This window comes from Molossus molossus, unplaced genomic scaffold, assembly GCF_014108415.1.
Source record: "Molossus molossus isolate mMolMol1 unplaced genomic scaffold, mMolMol1.p scaffold_m16_p_5, whole genome shotgun sequence".
NCBI lineage: Eukaryota > Metazoa > Chordata > Mammalia > Chiroptera > Molossidae > Molossus > Molossus molossus.
Window position 1 is genome coordinate 59910886 of NW_023425388.1, and position 17174 is coordinate 59928059.

General features: G+C 43.4%; 1 protein-coding gene across 1 annotated transcript; it reads left to right on the top strand.

Moving 5' to 3' along the window:
* Window positions 1–5207: 5207 nt before the first annotated feature.
* Window positions 5208–15580, top strand: TM4SF19 (transmembrane 4 L six family member 19). Its single transcript, XM_036242804.1, has 5 exons — window positions 5208–5259; window positions 10628–10829; window positions 11223–11300; window positions 14905–15074; window positions 15397–15580. Exons 2-5 carry the CDS (start codon window positions 10650–10652, stop codon window positions 15578–15580), a joined length of 612 nt encoding a protein of 203 aa, XP_036098697.1. The 5' UTR covers window positions 5208–5259; window positions 10628–10649.
* Window positions 15581–17174: the final 1594 nt, after the last annotated feature.

A 17174-nucleotide genomic window follows, 5' to 3' on the forward strand; every position in this document is an offset into this window, starting at 1 on the left:
GTTTTATCATTAAGATTTGTGCATTTGTCCTGGCTGGTTTGGCTCAGCAGTTAGAGCCTTGGCCCATGGACCAAAGAGTAGTGGGTTTGATTCCTGAACAAGGGCATGTACCTAGGTTGCAGATCCCATTCCTGGCCTCAGTTGGGGTGGGTGCAGGAAGCAACCAATCAATGTGTCCCCCCCACACACACACATATCTCTCCCTTCCACTCTCTCAAAAAAAAAAAAAAAAAAAAAATCAATGGAAAAAATAGCCTTGAGTGAGGATTAACAACAACAACAAAAAATATCTATCCCTTGATCTGTAATCCTATTCTTGGGAATTTATCCCAAAGAAAATAATTAAACACTTTGAGACGACATGGAGGGACCTGGAGAGTATTATCCTAAGCAAAACAAACCAAGCAGAGAAAGACAAATATCACATGATCTCATTTATTTGTGGAATATAATGAACATAACAGTCTGAGGAACAGGGTAGACCCAGAGACGTGGAAGTAGGGTACAGACTGACAATCCTCAGAGGAGGGGTTCAAGGGGGAGGGAAGAGATAAACCACAGAACTTACATGCATGAACACATAACCGATGAACATGGACAACAAAGCTAGGGACGGGATTGCGGGGATGGCGAGGAGGGTGTCAATGGGGAAAAAAGGAGAAACATCTGTAACAAAAATAAATTAATAAAAAAAAACTGGAAAAAGAGAAAATAATTATACATAGAATAAAAGCTATATGCATCACCTCTAATGTAAAAAACAAACAAACCAAACAGAAACAATCTAAACATCTAATAAAAAGGATAAATAGGTCAAGAAGGGGCCTAGGTAAACATGGTACTCACCTCCTCCCACAACAGCATCAAAATTACAGCTGAACTACAGAACAACCATCATCCAGAACTACCTGAAACTGAGTTGAATGGAAGTCCTACAACTACGAAATTAAAGAAGTCACATGGAGACCTGGTAGGAATGGCGGAGGCATGGACAGGCTGGCCTCACACCCACGTGTGGTGGGTAAAAATCAGGAGGGCTACCTTGGTTGTCAAGGTCCTCCGTGAGAAGGAAGGCATCCCCAACCCCCATCAGGCCCCCAGCTCAGGGTTCCGGTGCCAAGAAGACAAGTCCCCATAACTTCTGGCCGTAAAAACCAGCGGGAACTGAGGCTGAGGAAGGCTAAAGCGCTGGAGCCCCAAGTAGCTCCTCTTAAAGGCCCCATGCGCAGACTTACTCAGATTCACTCCCTCCAGGCTCCAGCCTGGGGGAGGCAGCCTGAAAGGCACCAGAGACATACAGGGAAGAACTGAGTTTTTGACACTGGGGTGGGGAAAACTGTAGGGCAACTTTCTCTCAGACAGACTTGCTGGAGGAGGCCACTGTTCCTTTGGTGAGCCCTTTCCTCACCTGGCCGACAGACAGGTGCCATATCTGGGACTCCAGCAACCTGGCTCACACTATTTGTCCTAGTGATTCCCTGAGGCCCTGCCCCACCCAACTTTCAGGCCCTCCCAAGCTGTTTCCAGTGGCTTTACCATAGGATTGGCCTGTCTTGGTTCCTGCTTTAGATTTTCCTAAATTCTCTCAAACAAGCATCATCAGGCTTCAGTGAGTCTCATGCCTCCCGCTAACTGGCCCCAGGCCTGGCACTAAAAGCAGCCAGCCTTGGTTCACAACTCGGTTTTGCCTGGGTACCTCCAAGCCCAGCACAAGCAGTAGCCATCTGCAGATCTCTTGGTAGCTTATGCCTGGTAGTCCCAGGTAGAACACAGGCAGTTGCTGACCTTGCCCCAGAGCCAGCACAACCAGTGGATAGCTTCAGACCACATCTAAGCACCACCACCCAGCCACCTCCACAAGTGACACACTCAAGGACCGGACTCAGTGGGTACCAGAGCCCTGTTGAAGTAAGTCTTGCTCTGTGTGGTGGACCCTGAATAGCTCATCCTTTAAGGTAGTCAGAGGTCAGTAGTCAGTGGGCACAGCCAGTCTTTGCAGCTGATCAGCCTGAGTAGATCCCTCCCATTGACATTTCAACAGCAATCAAGACTCAAATACAACAGCAGGGTGCATAGTCCACATGAGGGGTGCACCTCAAGGGCCCACCTGGGGTGATCAGGAAGGCTGTGCCTCTAAACCCTACAGGAGACCTACTACAATAGGCCACCCTATGAAGCCTAAGAGACATAGCAACTCTACCTAATATACAGAAACAAACACAGGGAGGCAGCCAAAATGAGGAGACAAAGAAACATGTCCTAAATGAAAGAACAGAACAAAACTCCAGGAAAAGAACTAAAAGAAGTGGAGATAAGCAATCAATTATATGCAGAGTTCGAAACACCCGCTTATAAGGATGATCAAGAAACTTAGTGAGGAACCTCAAGAGCATAAAAAAGGACCAGTCATAAATGAAGGATGCACTAACTGAAATAAAGAATAATTTACAATAGTAGAGTAGGTGAAGCTGAGAAGCAAATCATCAATTTGGAATATAAGGAAGCAAAAAACATTCAATCAGAACAGCAAAAAAGAAAAAAAGAATCCAAAAAAAATGAGGATAGTATGAGGAGCCTCTGGGACAACTTTAAGTGTACCAACATTCATATCATGGGGGTGCCAGAAGGAGAAGAGAGAGAGCAAGAAATTGAAAACCCATTTGAAAAAATAATGACTGAAAACTTCTCTAACTTGGTGAAGGAAACAGACATACAAGTCCAGGAAGCACAGAAGGTCCCAAACAAGATGAGTCCAAAGAGGCCCATACCATGATACATCATCATAAAAATGCAAAAGGTTAAAGACAAAGAGAGAATCTTTAAAGCACCAAGAGAGCCCTGGTTGGTTTGGTAGAGCATTGGCCTGAGAACCAAAGTATTACAGGTTCAATTCTTAGTCAAGGGTATGTACATGGGTTGCAGGGTCAATCCCTGGCCCTGGTTGAGGCTGTGCAGGAGACAACCAATTGATGTTTCTTTCTCATCAATGTTTCTATTACCCTGCCCTTCTCCTTTCTTCTCTACCTAAAAAAAATCAATAAAAATATATTTTTTTAAAAAAGGAAGTACAAATTGGTTGTTAGACTGACAAACCTCAGAAGGAAGTAGGGGGCAGGAAGAGATAAACCAAAGAACTTATATGCATATACGCATAACCAATGGACACAGATAATAGTGTAAGGAAGGCAGGAATAGGGGGGAGTGGACAGCAGGGTGGACAATGGGGGAAAAAATGAAGGACATCTATAATACTTTCAACAATAAAGATAAGTGTTTTTTTTTTTTTTAAAGGATAAATAAATCATTGCCTGAGCAATATTATATAGACATTACAAGGATTACTATTAAAGCTATAGAATCATAGGAAGTGTTTATGGTTTCATAATTAGTGAAAAAGGCAATATATTACTAATATAACTATGTAAAATAGGTTATCTATATGAAAACAGAAATATCAAAATAGTTGTATAAAAAGATTATGGTTGCCCTGGCTGGTTTGGCTCAGAGGTTAGAGCAACGGCCCGTGGTCCAGAGAAACCCGGGTTCGGTTCCCACTACCTCAGTTGCAGTTTGTCCCCAGTCCTGGTTGGGATTATGCGGGAGGCAGCCACTCGATGTGTCTCTCTCTCACATCGATGTTTCTCTCTCTCTCTCTCTTCCTCTCTCTCCCTTCCACTCTATCTGACAAAAATGGAAAAATGTCCTTGGGTGAAGATAAAAATAAATAAATAAATAAATAAATAAATAAATAAATAAATAAATAAATAAATAAAAATAAAAAGACTATGGTGCCTGGTTGGTGTGGTTCAGTTGTTGAGCATCAACACATGCACCAAGGGGTCACTGGTTAGATTCCCGGACAGAGCAAGTGTCCAAATCCCCAGTGTGGGGCAGGCAGGAGGCGGCCAATCGATGTTCTCTCTCATCAATGTTTCTGTCTCTCTCTCCCATTCCCTTCCTCTCTCTCTCTAAATTCAATAAAGAAAAAAATTAAAAAATAGAAAAGATTATGGTACCCTGACCCATGTGGCTTGGGTGATAGGAGCATTGTTGTCCAGTACAGCAAAATGTCTTGGGTTCAATTTCTGATCAGGGCACATACCTAGGTTGCAGATTCAATCCCCTGTCGGGGCTCAAGAGGCAACCAATCGGTTATCTCTCTCATATGGATGTTTCTCTCTCTTTCTCTCACCCTTCCCCTCTCTCTGAGAATCAATGAATATGTCCTTGGGTAAGGATTAAAAAAAAAGATTATAGTGAAGGTTTTCTTATTTCTTTTAGGTTGCCTTCATAATAAAGTTATTTTTTAAATTCTAAAAAACAAGCAGTGGGTCACAGATCTCCCATGCAGAGAGCACCACAAAATGTTCCACAGTCTGGTGTGACTGTGCTACAAGATGATGGGGACCTGGGGCTTGAACAAAAATGTTGAAAGGCACCATGTAAAGGTAAAGGAACCATGCAATACATCCAATGAGCTACGAGCAAAGCGAGGAGAGTAATAAGGAAAAAATGGTGGCTGTTCTGCTCAGGGTTGTTCTTCCAAAGGGCCCAAATTCTGCAATGAGTGAAACAAATATGGAGAGCTGGTATGTGAAACAGTGTTGCTGCTTGGGAAGATAAACCCTGGCCGGTGTTGCTCAGTGGTTAGAGCGCCAGCCCTAGGACCAAAGGGTCTCTGGTTCAATTCCCAGACAAGGGCATGTACCTGGATTGCAGGTTCGACTCCTGGTCAGGGCAACCAATCAATGTGTCTCTCTCACGTCAATGTTTCTCTCTCCCACTCTCCCTCCCTCCCTCCCTCTTCTACTCTCTCTAAAAAATTAATGAAAAAATATCCTCCAGTGAGGATTAGCAAAAAAAAAGAAGGGAAGATAAGACGTTTCTCAGGGATGTCCCCTGACTCATTAAGACATGTTAGCTCACAAGGCCATGCTTCCTGGTTCCTTTCTTAGGGTCACATGAAAATGAGCAACGGATGGGTCATCAGAAGAGGGCTCTCCAGGAAGAGGAAAGTTCCTTTAAAGGAAGCCTGTGGGCATTGGTGTGGGGGCACACTCACACACCCCAACACACACTCACCTGGGATGACCTCTACATATATACAGCCTCTCTGGCCCTTCGCAAGGGTCCTGACAGAGGATCCTCTGGGTCGGGACCTGCAGGAGTTCAAGCTTGAAGGAGTGCATGCCCACTCCGAAGACGAAGCCCTTCTCCAGGTTCTGTCTCTCCCCTCCTGATTCTTGCCACCAGATGCAGGTAAGCAGAGATGAAAGGGGCCAGTGAGGTAAAGGCCAGGGCGCAGCATGACCTAGCAGTTTAGAGCACCCACATGAGCCCTGGCTCTGCCCCAAGCAGTGGTGCAACCCATTTAACCTCTTTGCCTCAGTCTCTCTGTCAACGTCAGGCCTTTATATATGCTTTCCATACTTTCCCCTTCCCAACTTTGCCTGTCTAATGCCTGTTGTCAGTTAAGTTGTAGCTTGGACAGCATTCCTCTAGGAGGTTTGGACTGATGTCTGCAGGACAGGATTAGTTGTTCCTCTGTGTGCTCCCATTACACCCTAAGTTGAATACCTCTGCTTGGCACTTGCTTATTGCCTTACCAGTGACCCCTCCAGTCCTTAAGTTCCTCCAGAGCAGAGACTGTATATGTGTCACCATTGTACCCCTAATCCTTGGCATAGTGCCTGGCAGAAAATTGTCACTTAAATATTGGACTGTTCATGAAGGAAGGAATGAACAGCCTGTCTAGATGATGAATGAGACTGACAGACACACAGAGCATTTGCAGTCCAATGACTTAGTTGATCACTTATGTTGTTGCCCAGACACCCAGCTGATGATTTGTTCACCCAGCCGGGACCTCAGGTTGCACAAGGCCTCCCCTAAAGTCTGGTTTTAAGGTTTTACCTTATGATCCTGCTTGTCCTTTCAGACATCAAATTAGCCAACCTCTTTTTTTTTTTTTTTTATCCTCACCTGAGAACATTTTTCTCTTTTTTGTTCAGGTAGAGTGGGAGGGAGAGAGAGAAAGAGAGAGGGAGACAGAAACATTGACGTGAAAGAGACACATCGAGTGGCTGCCACCCACACGACCAACCAGGGCCGGGGACAAACTGCAACCGAGGTACGTGCCCTTAGCGGGAACTGAACCTGGGTCTCTCTGGACCGCACGCCGATGCTCTAACCACTGAGCCAAACCGGCCAGGGCTAGCCAACCTCTTTGATCATCTCCTGGCTCACATTTTTGGAGGCATGTTTTAGAATGTTGTGATTTCTAGGGAACAAAGTCAGGGAGAGGAAGTGAAATACAAAAGCCCCAGCCCTTCCGGACAGTGCAGCACAGCAAGTCCTTTGGGCATAAGATCAGCCAGGAGTCTCTGAATTCCACTCATCCAAAGGCCAGCCTCAACTTCCTACTTTCCCTCTGCATGTCCATATTTTTTAGTATCCCTTCTAAAACTTTCCTGACAGGAAAATGTCCCATAGAAGAACTTATCAAGGGGCGGCTGTATCGGTGATCTGTGTCTTGACAGGACTTACTCAGAGGTGGAATGATTCGAAGGCAGCTGAAGGCATTCCTAAACCAAAGCTTCTCTCAGCCTGTGGTCTAGAGAGCATGCTTGAAAGTCCAGCCACATGCAGTCCTCACGTGGGCCCCTGATGAAATGTCAGTCATCTGGGTGGGGTGTGGGTTAAAGTGGTTACTTGCTAACCCCTCCCTAATTGATGAATTCACTCCAACACACTGACAGCCCTGCACTCAGGGACAAGACAGTTTGAAGAGGAAGGCTGTCCAGACACACACTTGCATCCAGAACTATGGGGAGGACTGTTATCCTGTAGGGGCTCTGCCTCCTGACAGCAGGGTAGGCTCGTCACCCTGAGGACCTGAGGAGGAAGCAGCTGGTACAGGGGTCAGGAAAAGAGGCCTCCTGTGATGGGCCAGCTGGGGGAGAGGGCAGGAGACAGGACATACTGTCCCTCCAGATCCCTGATCTACACCCTTCCCTTCAGGCCCCTTGTATCCCTGGGGTAAGAGCCATTGTTCCTTCATGTCCTACCCTGAACTCCCCCAGCAGTGCCCCTCTCCACTGAAATCTGAACTTTCATCAGGGACCAGCTATTCAATTCACTGTGAGGAACAAGCCATAGCGAGTGAAGATGCTGTGGAGAGGGCATAGAGTAAAGGCAACTCACCACACTAAAATGCAAATGCCATTGAGGCAGGAAGCTCGCTGTTGGCAGGAGTCAGGAGATGATCTTGGTTCTGAGATTAGGGGAAGCAAAAGTCACCAAGAGCTGGCAGGCTGGGGAGCATCCCCAACCAAATGCCCTACTCAGGGCTACGTCTGACATCAGCCTCTGACCATAAACGTCAGTCTGGTCAGATAGAAAATGCCAGGCTAATCTTTTTTCTTTTTAGTTCATAAGTTATAAAACTGTTTTATAAAAATTAGGATAGTCATTCCTAGAAAGGAATCCAGGAAGATGGTAGGATTAGAGAGGACACACTTGGGGCTTCATAATATTTGTGGCACTGATCTATTTATAAACTGGTTGTATTTACATGGATGTTGTTTAATTATCCCATACAATTTACAAGGACAAATATATTATATACATTATGTTTAACTCTTTAAACACCAAAATATTTCATTATATATGTATGTGTATGTATATGTATGTGTAAGAGAGAGAAACTGATCTATACATTAAAAAAAAAATATGTGCAAAGCAATGTGTTAGAGGGGAGTGTCAAGAGCCTTAAAGTGAGACAGACATGTAAGTGAATTGCAAAGTGGCAGCGGGCCACTTCTTGAGGATGTCATGGTATTGACTTTCTTCAGATCCATGGTGATGTGAATTTACCCTACTATTACTAGTTCTGTGCTATTTCATATATAAAATAAAACAAAACAAGAATTTCACATATCAATGAAAATATAAAAGATTATGCCCTGGCCAGTGTGGCTCAGTTGGTTGGAGCGTCATCCCATACACTAAAATGTTGAGGGGTGGATTCTGGGTCAAGGGCACATAACCAGGTTGTGAGTTTGATCTCCTGTAGGGTGTGGGCGGGAGGCAACCAATCGATGTTTCCTCTCTCACATTGGTGTTTTTCTCTCAGTCTCTTTCTCCCTCTCTTCCTCTCTCTAAGCTTAATTTTTAAAAAGTATAATGGTGCCCTGGCCGGTTTGGCTCAGCAGTTAGAGTGTTGGCCTGCAGCCCAGAGAGTCCCAAGTTCGGTTCCCGCTAAGGGCATGTACCTCTGTTGCAGTTTGTCCCCCATCCAGGTTAGGGCTGTGTGGGTGGCAACCAGTCGATGTGTCTCTCTCACATCGATGTTTCTCTCTCTCTCTTCCTCTCTCCATCCTTCCCTTCCCACTCTATTGAAGATAAATGCAAAAATGTGCTTGGGTGAGGATAAAAAAAAAGAAAACAAGTATAATGGCTATAAGTAAAGATATAGAGGAGACATTTTATAACCTATATAAATATGACATTTTAATTTTTAATCAATTTCATTCATACTGTAATAAAATTCACTAATTTTCAGAGTAGTTTGGTGAGTTTTGTCAGTACATATAAGTTGTGAATTTGCCACCAGAATATAGATTTAGAATATTTCAATCACCTCAAAAAGTTTCCTTATGTCCCTCATATTAATTCCCTCTTCCATTCGCAGCCCCTGGCAACCACGGATCTGCTTTCTATCAATAGTTTTTCTTTTCCTAGAATTTCATATAAACAGAATCATACAATGAGTAATCTTTGTTTCTGGCTTCTTTCACTTAGCATAATACTTTTGAGATTTGTCCATGTTGTTGCATGTATCAGTAGTTTTTTTTTATTGCCTAGTAGTAGTACTCAGTTGTATGGATATACCACAATGTATCTATTCACATTGATGAGCATTTGAGTTATTTCTCTCTCTGTCTCTCTCTTTTTTGTGTGTGTATTTCTCATTTTTAATTGATTTTTTCTTATGATAAAATATATGTAACAGAGTTTATTTTAACCATTTTAAAGTATACAGTTCAGAGGCACTAATTACATTCACAATGCTGTGTAACCATCACCACTATCTGCTTCCAAAACTTTTTCATTTCCTCAAACAAAAAATCTGCTACCGTTAAACAATTACTCCCCATTCCTCACTCCCCAGTCTCTGGTAATCTCTAACCTACTTTCTATTTTATGAGTTTGCCTATTCTGGATATTTCATATACATATGTGGAATCATATGTATTTGTCCTTTAGTGTCTGGCTTATTTCATTTAGCATAATTATTTCAAGTTTCATTCATGTTGTTGCATGTAACAGAGCTGCATTCCTTTTTATGGCTGAATAATATTTCATTGTGTATATAAACATATATGCATTTTGTCTATCCATTCATCTGTTGGTGGATACTTAGAATGTATTTGTATTTTTAATTTTTAGTTATTATGAATAAAGCTGCTATGAAAAGTCAAGTACTAGCCTCTGTGTGGACAGTTGTTTTCATTTCTCTTGGATAAATATGTAGAAGTGGTACATTTGGTAAGTGAATGTTTAACTTTTAGTGGTTCTCAAACTTCCTAATGCTGCGACCCTTTAATATAGTTCCTCATGTTGTGGTGACCCCCAACCATAAAATTATTTTTGTTGCTACTTCATAACTATAATTTTGCTACTGTTATGTCTTAGATGACCCCTGTGAAATGGTTGTTCGACTCCCAGTGGGGTCGTAACCCAGAGGTTGAGAACCACTGCTTTATAAGAAACTGCCAAATTTATTTCCCAAGGGTTGTACCATTTGCTTTCTCACCAGCTCTCTCTGGGAGTTCCAGTTGCTCTACATCCTCACCAACACTTGGTATAGTCCAACTTCTTAACTCTAGTAAATCCAGTGGGTGTGTAGTATTATCTTATTTTGGTTTTAATTTGCATTTTCCATGTTAATGATGTTGGGTGTCTTTTCATGTTCTTAGTTTTCCAATTTTGTGCTATTATAAATGGTGTTTTTAAAATTTTGACAATTTATCATTGCTTGTACATAGAAATACAATAGAATTTTTGTATATTAATGTTTTATTCTGTGAACTTGCTAAACTCACCTATCATTCCTAGTAGCTTTTTGATAGATTCCTTGGGATTTTTTACATAGATAATCATGTTACCTGTGAATAATGACAATTCTTCCTTTCTTGTGAGTATGGCTTCTTTGCATTTTCTTATTGTAATGGAAAGGACCTCCTGTACAATGTTGAATGAAAGTGGTGATAGTGGACATCTTTAAAGTGACATCTTTTTTAAAAAGAGGATGACACCTTTAAAATGTTCTTCTGTACCAAATAGAAATAGTCACTGGCTGTAATAGAGGTACAAAACATGATGGGATGAAGTGTGTGTGTGTGTGTGTGTGTGTGTGTGTGTGTGTGTGTGTGTGTGTGAGTTGGCAGAAAGTGGAGCCATGAAATCCTATCTATTGGGATACATTTATAAGAGGCAGAGTTTTTGAGCAAGTTCCTTGGCTCTTCTGGGTCTGACCCTGGGAGGTGACAGTATCTGTAGTCAGTTTCCCTCACCCCATGCTCCTAGTCACAGAGCTACCATGACTCTCCTTCCATTGTTCTAGGACCCTGTCCTGCCCCTGCATAATGGCATGCTCAAGGACCTGCTCCCGTATTCTGGGGCTGAGCCTCGGGACTACAGCCCTGTTTGCTGCTGGGGCCAACATGGTGCTCCTCTTTCCTAACTGGGATGTGACCTACCTGTTGAGAGGCCTCATTGGCAAGCATGCCATGCTGGGCTCTGGGCTCTGGGGAGGAGGACTCATGGTAAGTGTCCTGGGTTCCCTTAGTGTAAACTCCCAAAGTGCCCTCGAGGGGTGGAGCAGGGAGGTGATGGGGGAGGAGTGTTTTGATTCCTTGCAAAAAAGTTTTATCTAACAAGCTGGTCTTGAGTCTACGGCAACTTTGAGGGTTAGAAGGCTCTAGGAAGAATTGCTGAATTTTGGACTAGGCATACTGGGTGTGAACGCTGCCATCAATAGTCAGATCAGCTAGTCATCCAAAAGGGTCCTGATAGTCAAAGCCAAACCCTCTGGGAAAGACAGGATAATCAAGTTCATGTGAGGTGCCCAACCACGCTAGTTCAACAGCCACAGGTGGCAGCTAGAGATGTAAATTACCCAGTCTCTTCTTAACACTCACTCTTCTCTCCGTTCCCAGGTACTCATTGCGGCTACCCTCATCTCCTTGGTGGGCTGGAGATACGGCTGTTTCAGCCAGAGTGGGCCCTGCCGAAGCGTAAGTGCCAGATTCTACTCTTCTAATACCTAGAATGTCCCCACATTCTATTACTTTAGAGGCAGAGTGGTGAAAAGGCAATTTTGGTCATGGGGTTTAAAGTCAGTTTCTGAGCCTCAGGTCCTCATCTGTAAAATGGGAGTTAACAGGGTCAAGTCAATGATCCTGTTATTTAATGAACCATAAATGTTGTAATGAACCATAAATGTCTATACAAATGTGAGAACTGTTATTATTACTTTTTAGCCCATGAACAATGTGGGCATGAGTAATGCAGATTGTAATTGTGTGTTTTATTTTTATTTTTTTATCTTTATTGTTGAACGTATTACAGATGTCCCTCCTTTTTCCCCCATTGACCCCCTCTTCCCCACTCCCACCCCCCTCCTGCTTTTCCCAAATTACTGTCTGTGTCCATTGGTTATGCATGTATGCATATAAGTTCTTTGGGTAATCATATGTTTCTGATAGAAAATTTTCTGACTATTTTACTTAATTTTTTGAGAGTTGAAAGGTTCTCCGGAGATCATCTAATGACTAGATTTTAGTTTAACCTCTCCTTTTTACATATAATGAAACTAAGGCCCAGAATAAATTTGCCCTTTATTAATTACAGTAGCATCTATATTTATTTGAAAACTCTCAGTTTTCTTACACACTATATTGCTTACTCAGTCTCAGACACCTGAATTTGTGGTCTCCTTACAGTAACTCCACAGTCTATTTTGATATTTGCAGCCCATATATTGGGAACCCCACTGATTCACAATTATGTTAAAGAATTAAATATAGGCCCACCCAGTGTGGCTCAGTGGTTGAGCATCGACCCATGCACCAAGAGGTCACTAGTTCGATTCCCAGTAAGGGCACATGCCCAGGTTGTGGGCCAAATCCCCAGTGGGGGCACGTGCAGGAGGCAGCTGATGGATGTTCTCTCTCATGGATGTTTCTGTCTCTCTCTCCCTCTCCCTTCCTCTCTCTCTAAAATCAATAAAGAAAAAAAAAAAAAGAGTGCACTTAAAGAAAAAAAATTAATTATAAACACCTACACATTTCATTACTATTTGTTCTCAGTCATATCTGGTTTTCCCCTAGGCGAGTGGTTTTCAGACTTGAGTGTGCATCAGAATTCCTGCAGGGTTTGTTAAAACACAGATTGCTGCACCCCACCCCCAGAGTTTCTGATTCAGTAGGTCTGGGGTGAAATGGGAAAATTTGCATCACTAACAAGTTTCTAGGTGAGGTGCTGCTGTTGAGACAGGGACCACAGTTTGAGAATTACTGTCCTACATATGAAGAAATGCTCAACATCACTAATCATCAGAGAGATGCAAATTAAAACAACAATGAGGTATCACCTCACACCTGTCAGAATGGCCACCATCAACAAATCATCAAACAACAAGTGTTGGCGAGGGTGTGGAGAAAAGGGGACTCTAGTGCACTGCTGGTGGGACTGCAGACTGGTGCAGCCACTATGGAAAACAATATGGTGTTACCTCAAAAAATTAAAAATGAACTTCCATTTGACCCAGTGATCCCACTTCTAGGAATATACCCTAAGAAGCCTGAAACACCAATCAGAAAGAATATATGTACCCCCATGTTTGTAGCAGCACTATTTACAATAGCTAAGATCTGGAAACAGCCCAAGTGCCCATCAGCAGACAAATGGATAACAAAGCTGTGGTACATATACACAAGGGAGTACTATGCAGCTGTAAGAAAGAAAGATCTCTCATCTTTTGAGATGACATGGAGGGACCTGTAAAATGTCATCCTAAGCGAAACAAGCCAAACAGAGAAAGACAAGTATCTTATGATCTCATTTATGGACTATAATGAACATAACAGTCTGAGGAATGGGGTAGTCCCAGAGATGTGGAAGTGGGGTACAGACTGACAATCTCCAGAAGAGGGGGTGAGGGGGAGAGATAAACCACAGAACTTATATGCATGTATGCATGAACAATGGACATGGACAACAAAGCTGGGGACAGGGCAGGGAGGGAGAGGAAGTGGGGAATCGGTGGGGGGGGGAGAAGAAACATCTGTAACAAAAATAAATAAATTAATTAAATAAAAAATAAATAAAACAAATATGATCCTCCCAAAAAAGAGAATTACTGTCCTAGGCTTACATGAGACTAGTTTATCTTGACTCTTTTAACTTAAGAGTCAAAACTTACTACATACCTGGCCCTGGCTGGGTAGCTCAGTTGGTTAGAGTGTTGTCCTGATAGGCCAAGGTTGCAGGTTTGATCTTAGGTCAGGGCACATACAAGAAGCAACCAATGAATGCATAAGTAAGTAGGACAACAAAAATAAATCTCTCTCTCTCTCTCTCTCTCTCTAATAAAGAACAAAAAACAAACAAAGAAAAACACTTCACGCCTTTCATGTATACTTTGGAAGGGAGGAAAAAAAAATCTTGTATCTTGGGAAAGAAGCCAATTTGGAAGCAAACTAGAATCCTGCCAAAAAATAAACTCATTGTTATCTTTTGGAAGCGGAAAGTGTTGCAGAGACCAGAAAAGTACAGTGACGAAACGGGTGTCATTTCAGAGCTGACTAAAATTTCTGTCTCTGTTTCTCTTCTTCTTTATCTCTGCCTCCTTCCTTTCTTTCTTATCCTCCTATTCTTCTTCCTCCCTTCCTGCCTTTCATGCTTGAAAAAGACAGGAATCAGAGATGGAAGCTTGGAACTTTTGAAAATACAGCTTTCCTTAAAAGAGAAGAGGGCATATGATTCTCTGACCCTTTGACTCAGAGGCTGAATAACTGCAGTCTGAGCTTTAAAGTGTTTCTTTTTTAAAACTGATTTTAGCCCTGGCCAGTTTGGCTCAGCGGTTAGAGCGTCGGCCTGCGGTCCGGAGAGACCCGGGTTCGGTTCCCGCTAAGGGCATGTACCTTGGTTGCAGTTTGTCCCCGGCCCTGGTTGGTCGTGCGGGTGGCAGCCACTCGATGTGTCCCTTCACGTTGATGTTTCTCTCTCTCTCTCCCTTCCTCTCTCTCCCTCCCACTCTATCTGTACAAAAAGTGGAAAAATATCCTCGGGTGAGGATAACAAAAAAAAAAATAAATAAATAAATAAAACTGATTTTAGAGAGAGGAAGGGGAAGAGAGAGAGAGAGAGAGAGAGAGAGAGAGAGAGAGAGAGAGAGAAACTTCAATGTGAGAGAGAAACACTGATCAGTTGCCTCCCATACACACCCTGACTGGGAATCAAACCCACAACCTTTCGATGCGCTGGATGATGCTCCAACCTACTGAATCACACCAGCCATGGCTGAGCTGAAAAGTTTTTTGATGCTAACCTGTTGAAAAGCTCTGAAGAGCCTACTGAGTCAGGGAGATCCAAGTTCAAGTGCCAGAGTTTCCCCCTTCTCAATTCTTTCTCTTCCACCCCTTCCTAGCTCTACCCAGTGGCCCCTCATCAGCCACCCTACCTTGGTTAAGCTTTAAAGGAGGTGCCATGGGTAGGAGTAGCCCCATATGATATTATGGGGGAAAGCCTGCGCACCAGAGAAGTTTCCAGGTGGCCCCACAAGTCACCTAGTCACGACCCCATCTCAGGCTCACTGTTTCTTCTCTCCTTCTGCAGATGCTCACTGCTCTGTTGTCAAGTGGCCTGGCTTTGCTTGGAGCCTTGATTTGCTTTCTCACTTCTGGAGTAGCCTTGAAAGATGGTCCTTTTTGCATGTTCACTGTCTCATCCTTCAACCAGACGCAAGCTTGGAAATATGGCTACCCATTCAAAGACCTACAAAACAGGTACATGGGTGGAGACTTGAGTGGGTTTGTAGCCTTTTCAGGGAGAGAGAGAGAAAGCAGGGGGGGGGGTAGAGAGAAGGAGAAGGAGGGAGGGAAGGAGGGAGAAAGAGAGAGAGAGCCTACAAACTTCTTTTGGTGGTGCATTCTAGCATCTCACTCCTCTGATGCTCAAAAATTGCAAATGCAGCAACAATAGTCACCCTCAAGAATGAACCGAGGCCTGTGACTTGAGCTGTGGGAGGCCCCAACTGTCTATTGAGGTTGCTTATTTGGCATTTCTTACTTATCTCTCAACCCCTTGTCTCTTTATTTCCGGGGACAGGAATTATTTATATGACCACTCCCTCTGGACCTCTGTCTGCCTGGAGCCGTTTAAAGCCGTCATTTGGCACGTGTCCTTCTTCTCTGCCCTTTTGTGCATCAGCCTCCTCCAGATTCTCCTGGTGGTCATTCATTTCTTCAACACTTTCCTGGGCCTTTTCTGCAGCTTCTGTGAGAAGTCATAGGTAATGCCATTTCATGGACAGGGGCTTTCGTTGGAAGCTGCCTTGAATCCTTTCTGCAACTAGGATTTATGGGTATGAATCATAAACAAACTTCCCTTTTAAGCATTCCTGTAGTAGTAATAACAACGACAATGATTCCTTGCATGTATGTTGAATGATACAGTGCATTTTAAACCACATTGCAAACTGCAAGATGATGTATTAGTTGAAGGAATCATTGTCACTATTATTGTGTAGGAACTTATAGTCCATAAAATGTCCTCCAGTCATGATCTCATTTTAGCCTCATAACAACCCCATAAAATTTGCCACCTGTAACAGAGAAGTTAAGGATCCTAGAGGATAATGGACTCGCTGCCCAAAAGCACTCACTTAAGTTTAGGTAAAGTCACTGCTTGAGCCTCAATCTTCTAAATGCAAGTTCACCAGTTATTATGGACTAAACTCTGTGTCTCCCCAAACTCACAGATTGAAGCCCTAACCCCAATGTGACTTTATTTGGAGACAGGACCTTTAAGGAGTTAACTAAAGTTAAACAAGGTCATAAGGAAAGGACCCTAATCTAGTAGGACTGACATCCTTATAAGAAGAGGATGAGATACTAAGTCTCTCTCTCTACATGAGCACAGAAGAAAAGGATATGTGAGGACATAGCCAGGAGGTTGCCATCTGCAAGCCAAGGAGAAAGGCCTCAGCCACCAACCTTGTTGGCACCTTGATCTTGGACTCCCAGCCTCCAGGAAATAAATTTCCATTGTTTAAGCTACCCAGTCTGTGGTATTTTGTTACAGAACCCTGAGCTGATTAACCCATCAGTGTTCTTTTCATTAGTGTTCATTGCAGTTCAATAAGTGGTATACACTAAGTACCCACTGTGTTCCTGCCATTCACTGCTATGCATGCTGCATATCCAAAGATGACAGAGACATGGTCCTTGACCTTGGACCCGTCACTGCCCTTGAAGAGCTCATGGTCAGACTAGGGAAACAAACACATGTACCAATAATTTAAATGTTATATGGGAAGGGCTATGTTAGAGGTCAACAAAGGGCGCAATGAGAGCTCAGAGGAAGAGTGAAGCTCCAGGGAGAGGATCTGTGAGAGATCAAGGAACGCTTCAATTGTGTCTGAGCTGATTCTTGAAATAGCCCAGCAAAGAGGAGAGGGTTTTCACAGCAGAGGAAGTAGCACACTCAAACCATGGATGGGAGGCATGAAATGGGCTGTGTGGAGAACTGGGATGCCACAGCTACTTCTAATGTGGAATGTGGAAAGAAGAGGACCTCCATCTCTCTCACTTTAGGACTTTTGGTCAGGGGGTGGTGCTGGATGGTGAGTAGAGGCAGGAGTGGGATAACAGAGATCCTGGTGGGAAGGTTTGATGGGCAAGGAAGAGAATGAAGCAAGAAGAAGCAGCCTGGGAAGAACCATGAAGATGGGTATTGTCAACAGACTTGCCTAGAGTGGGGAAGGTGGACAGATAGAACTATCAGGGACAGAAAGAGGCACAGCCTTTTGAGTAGGCAGGGTGTCCTGAGGTCCAGACACCACATCATATACCCACATACAGCATCCAAGAATCATTGCCTGTGTC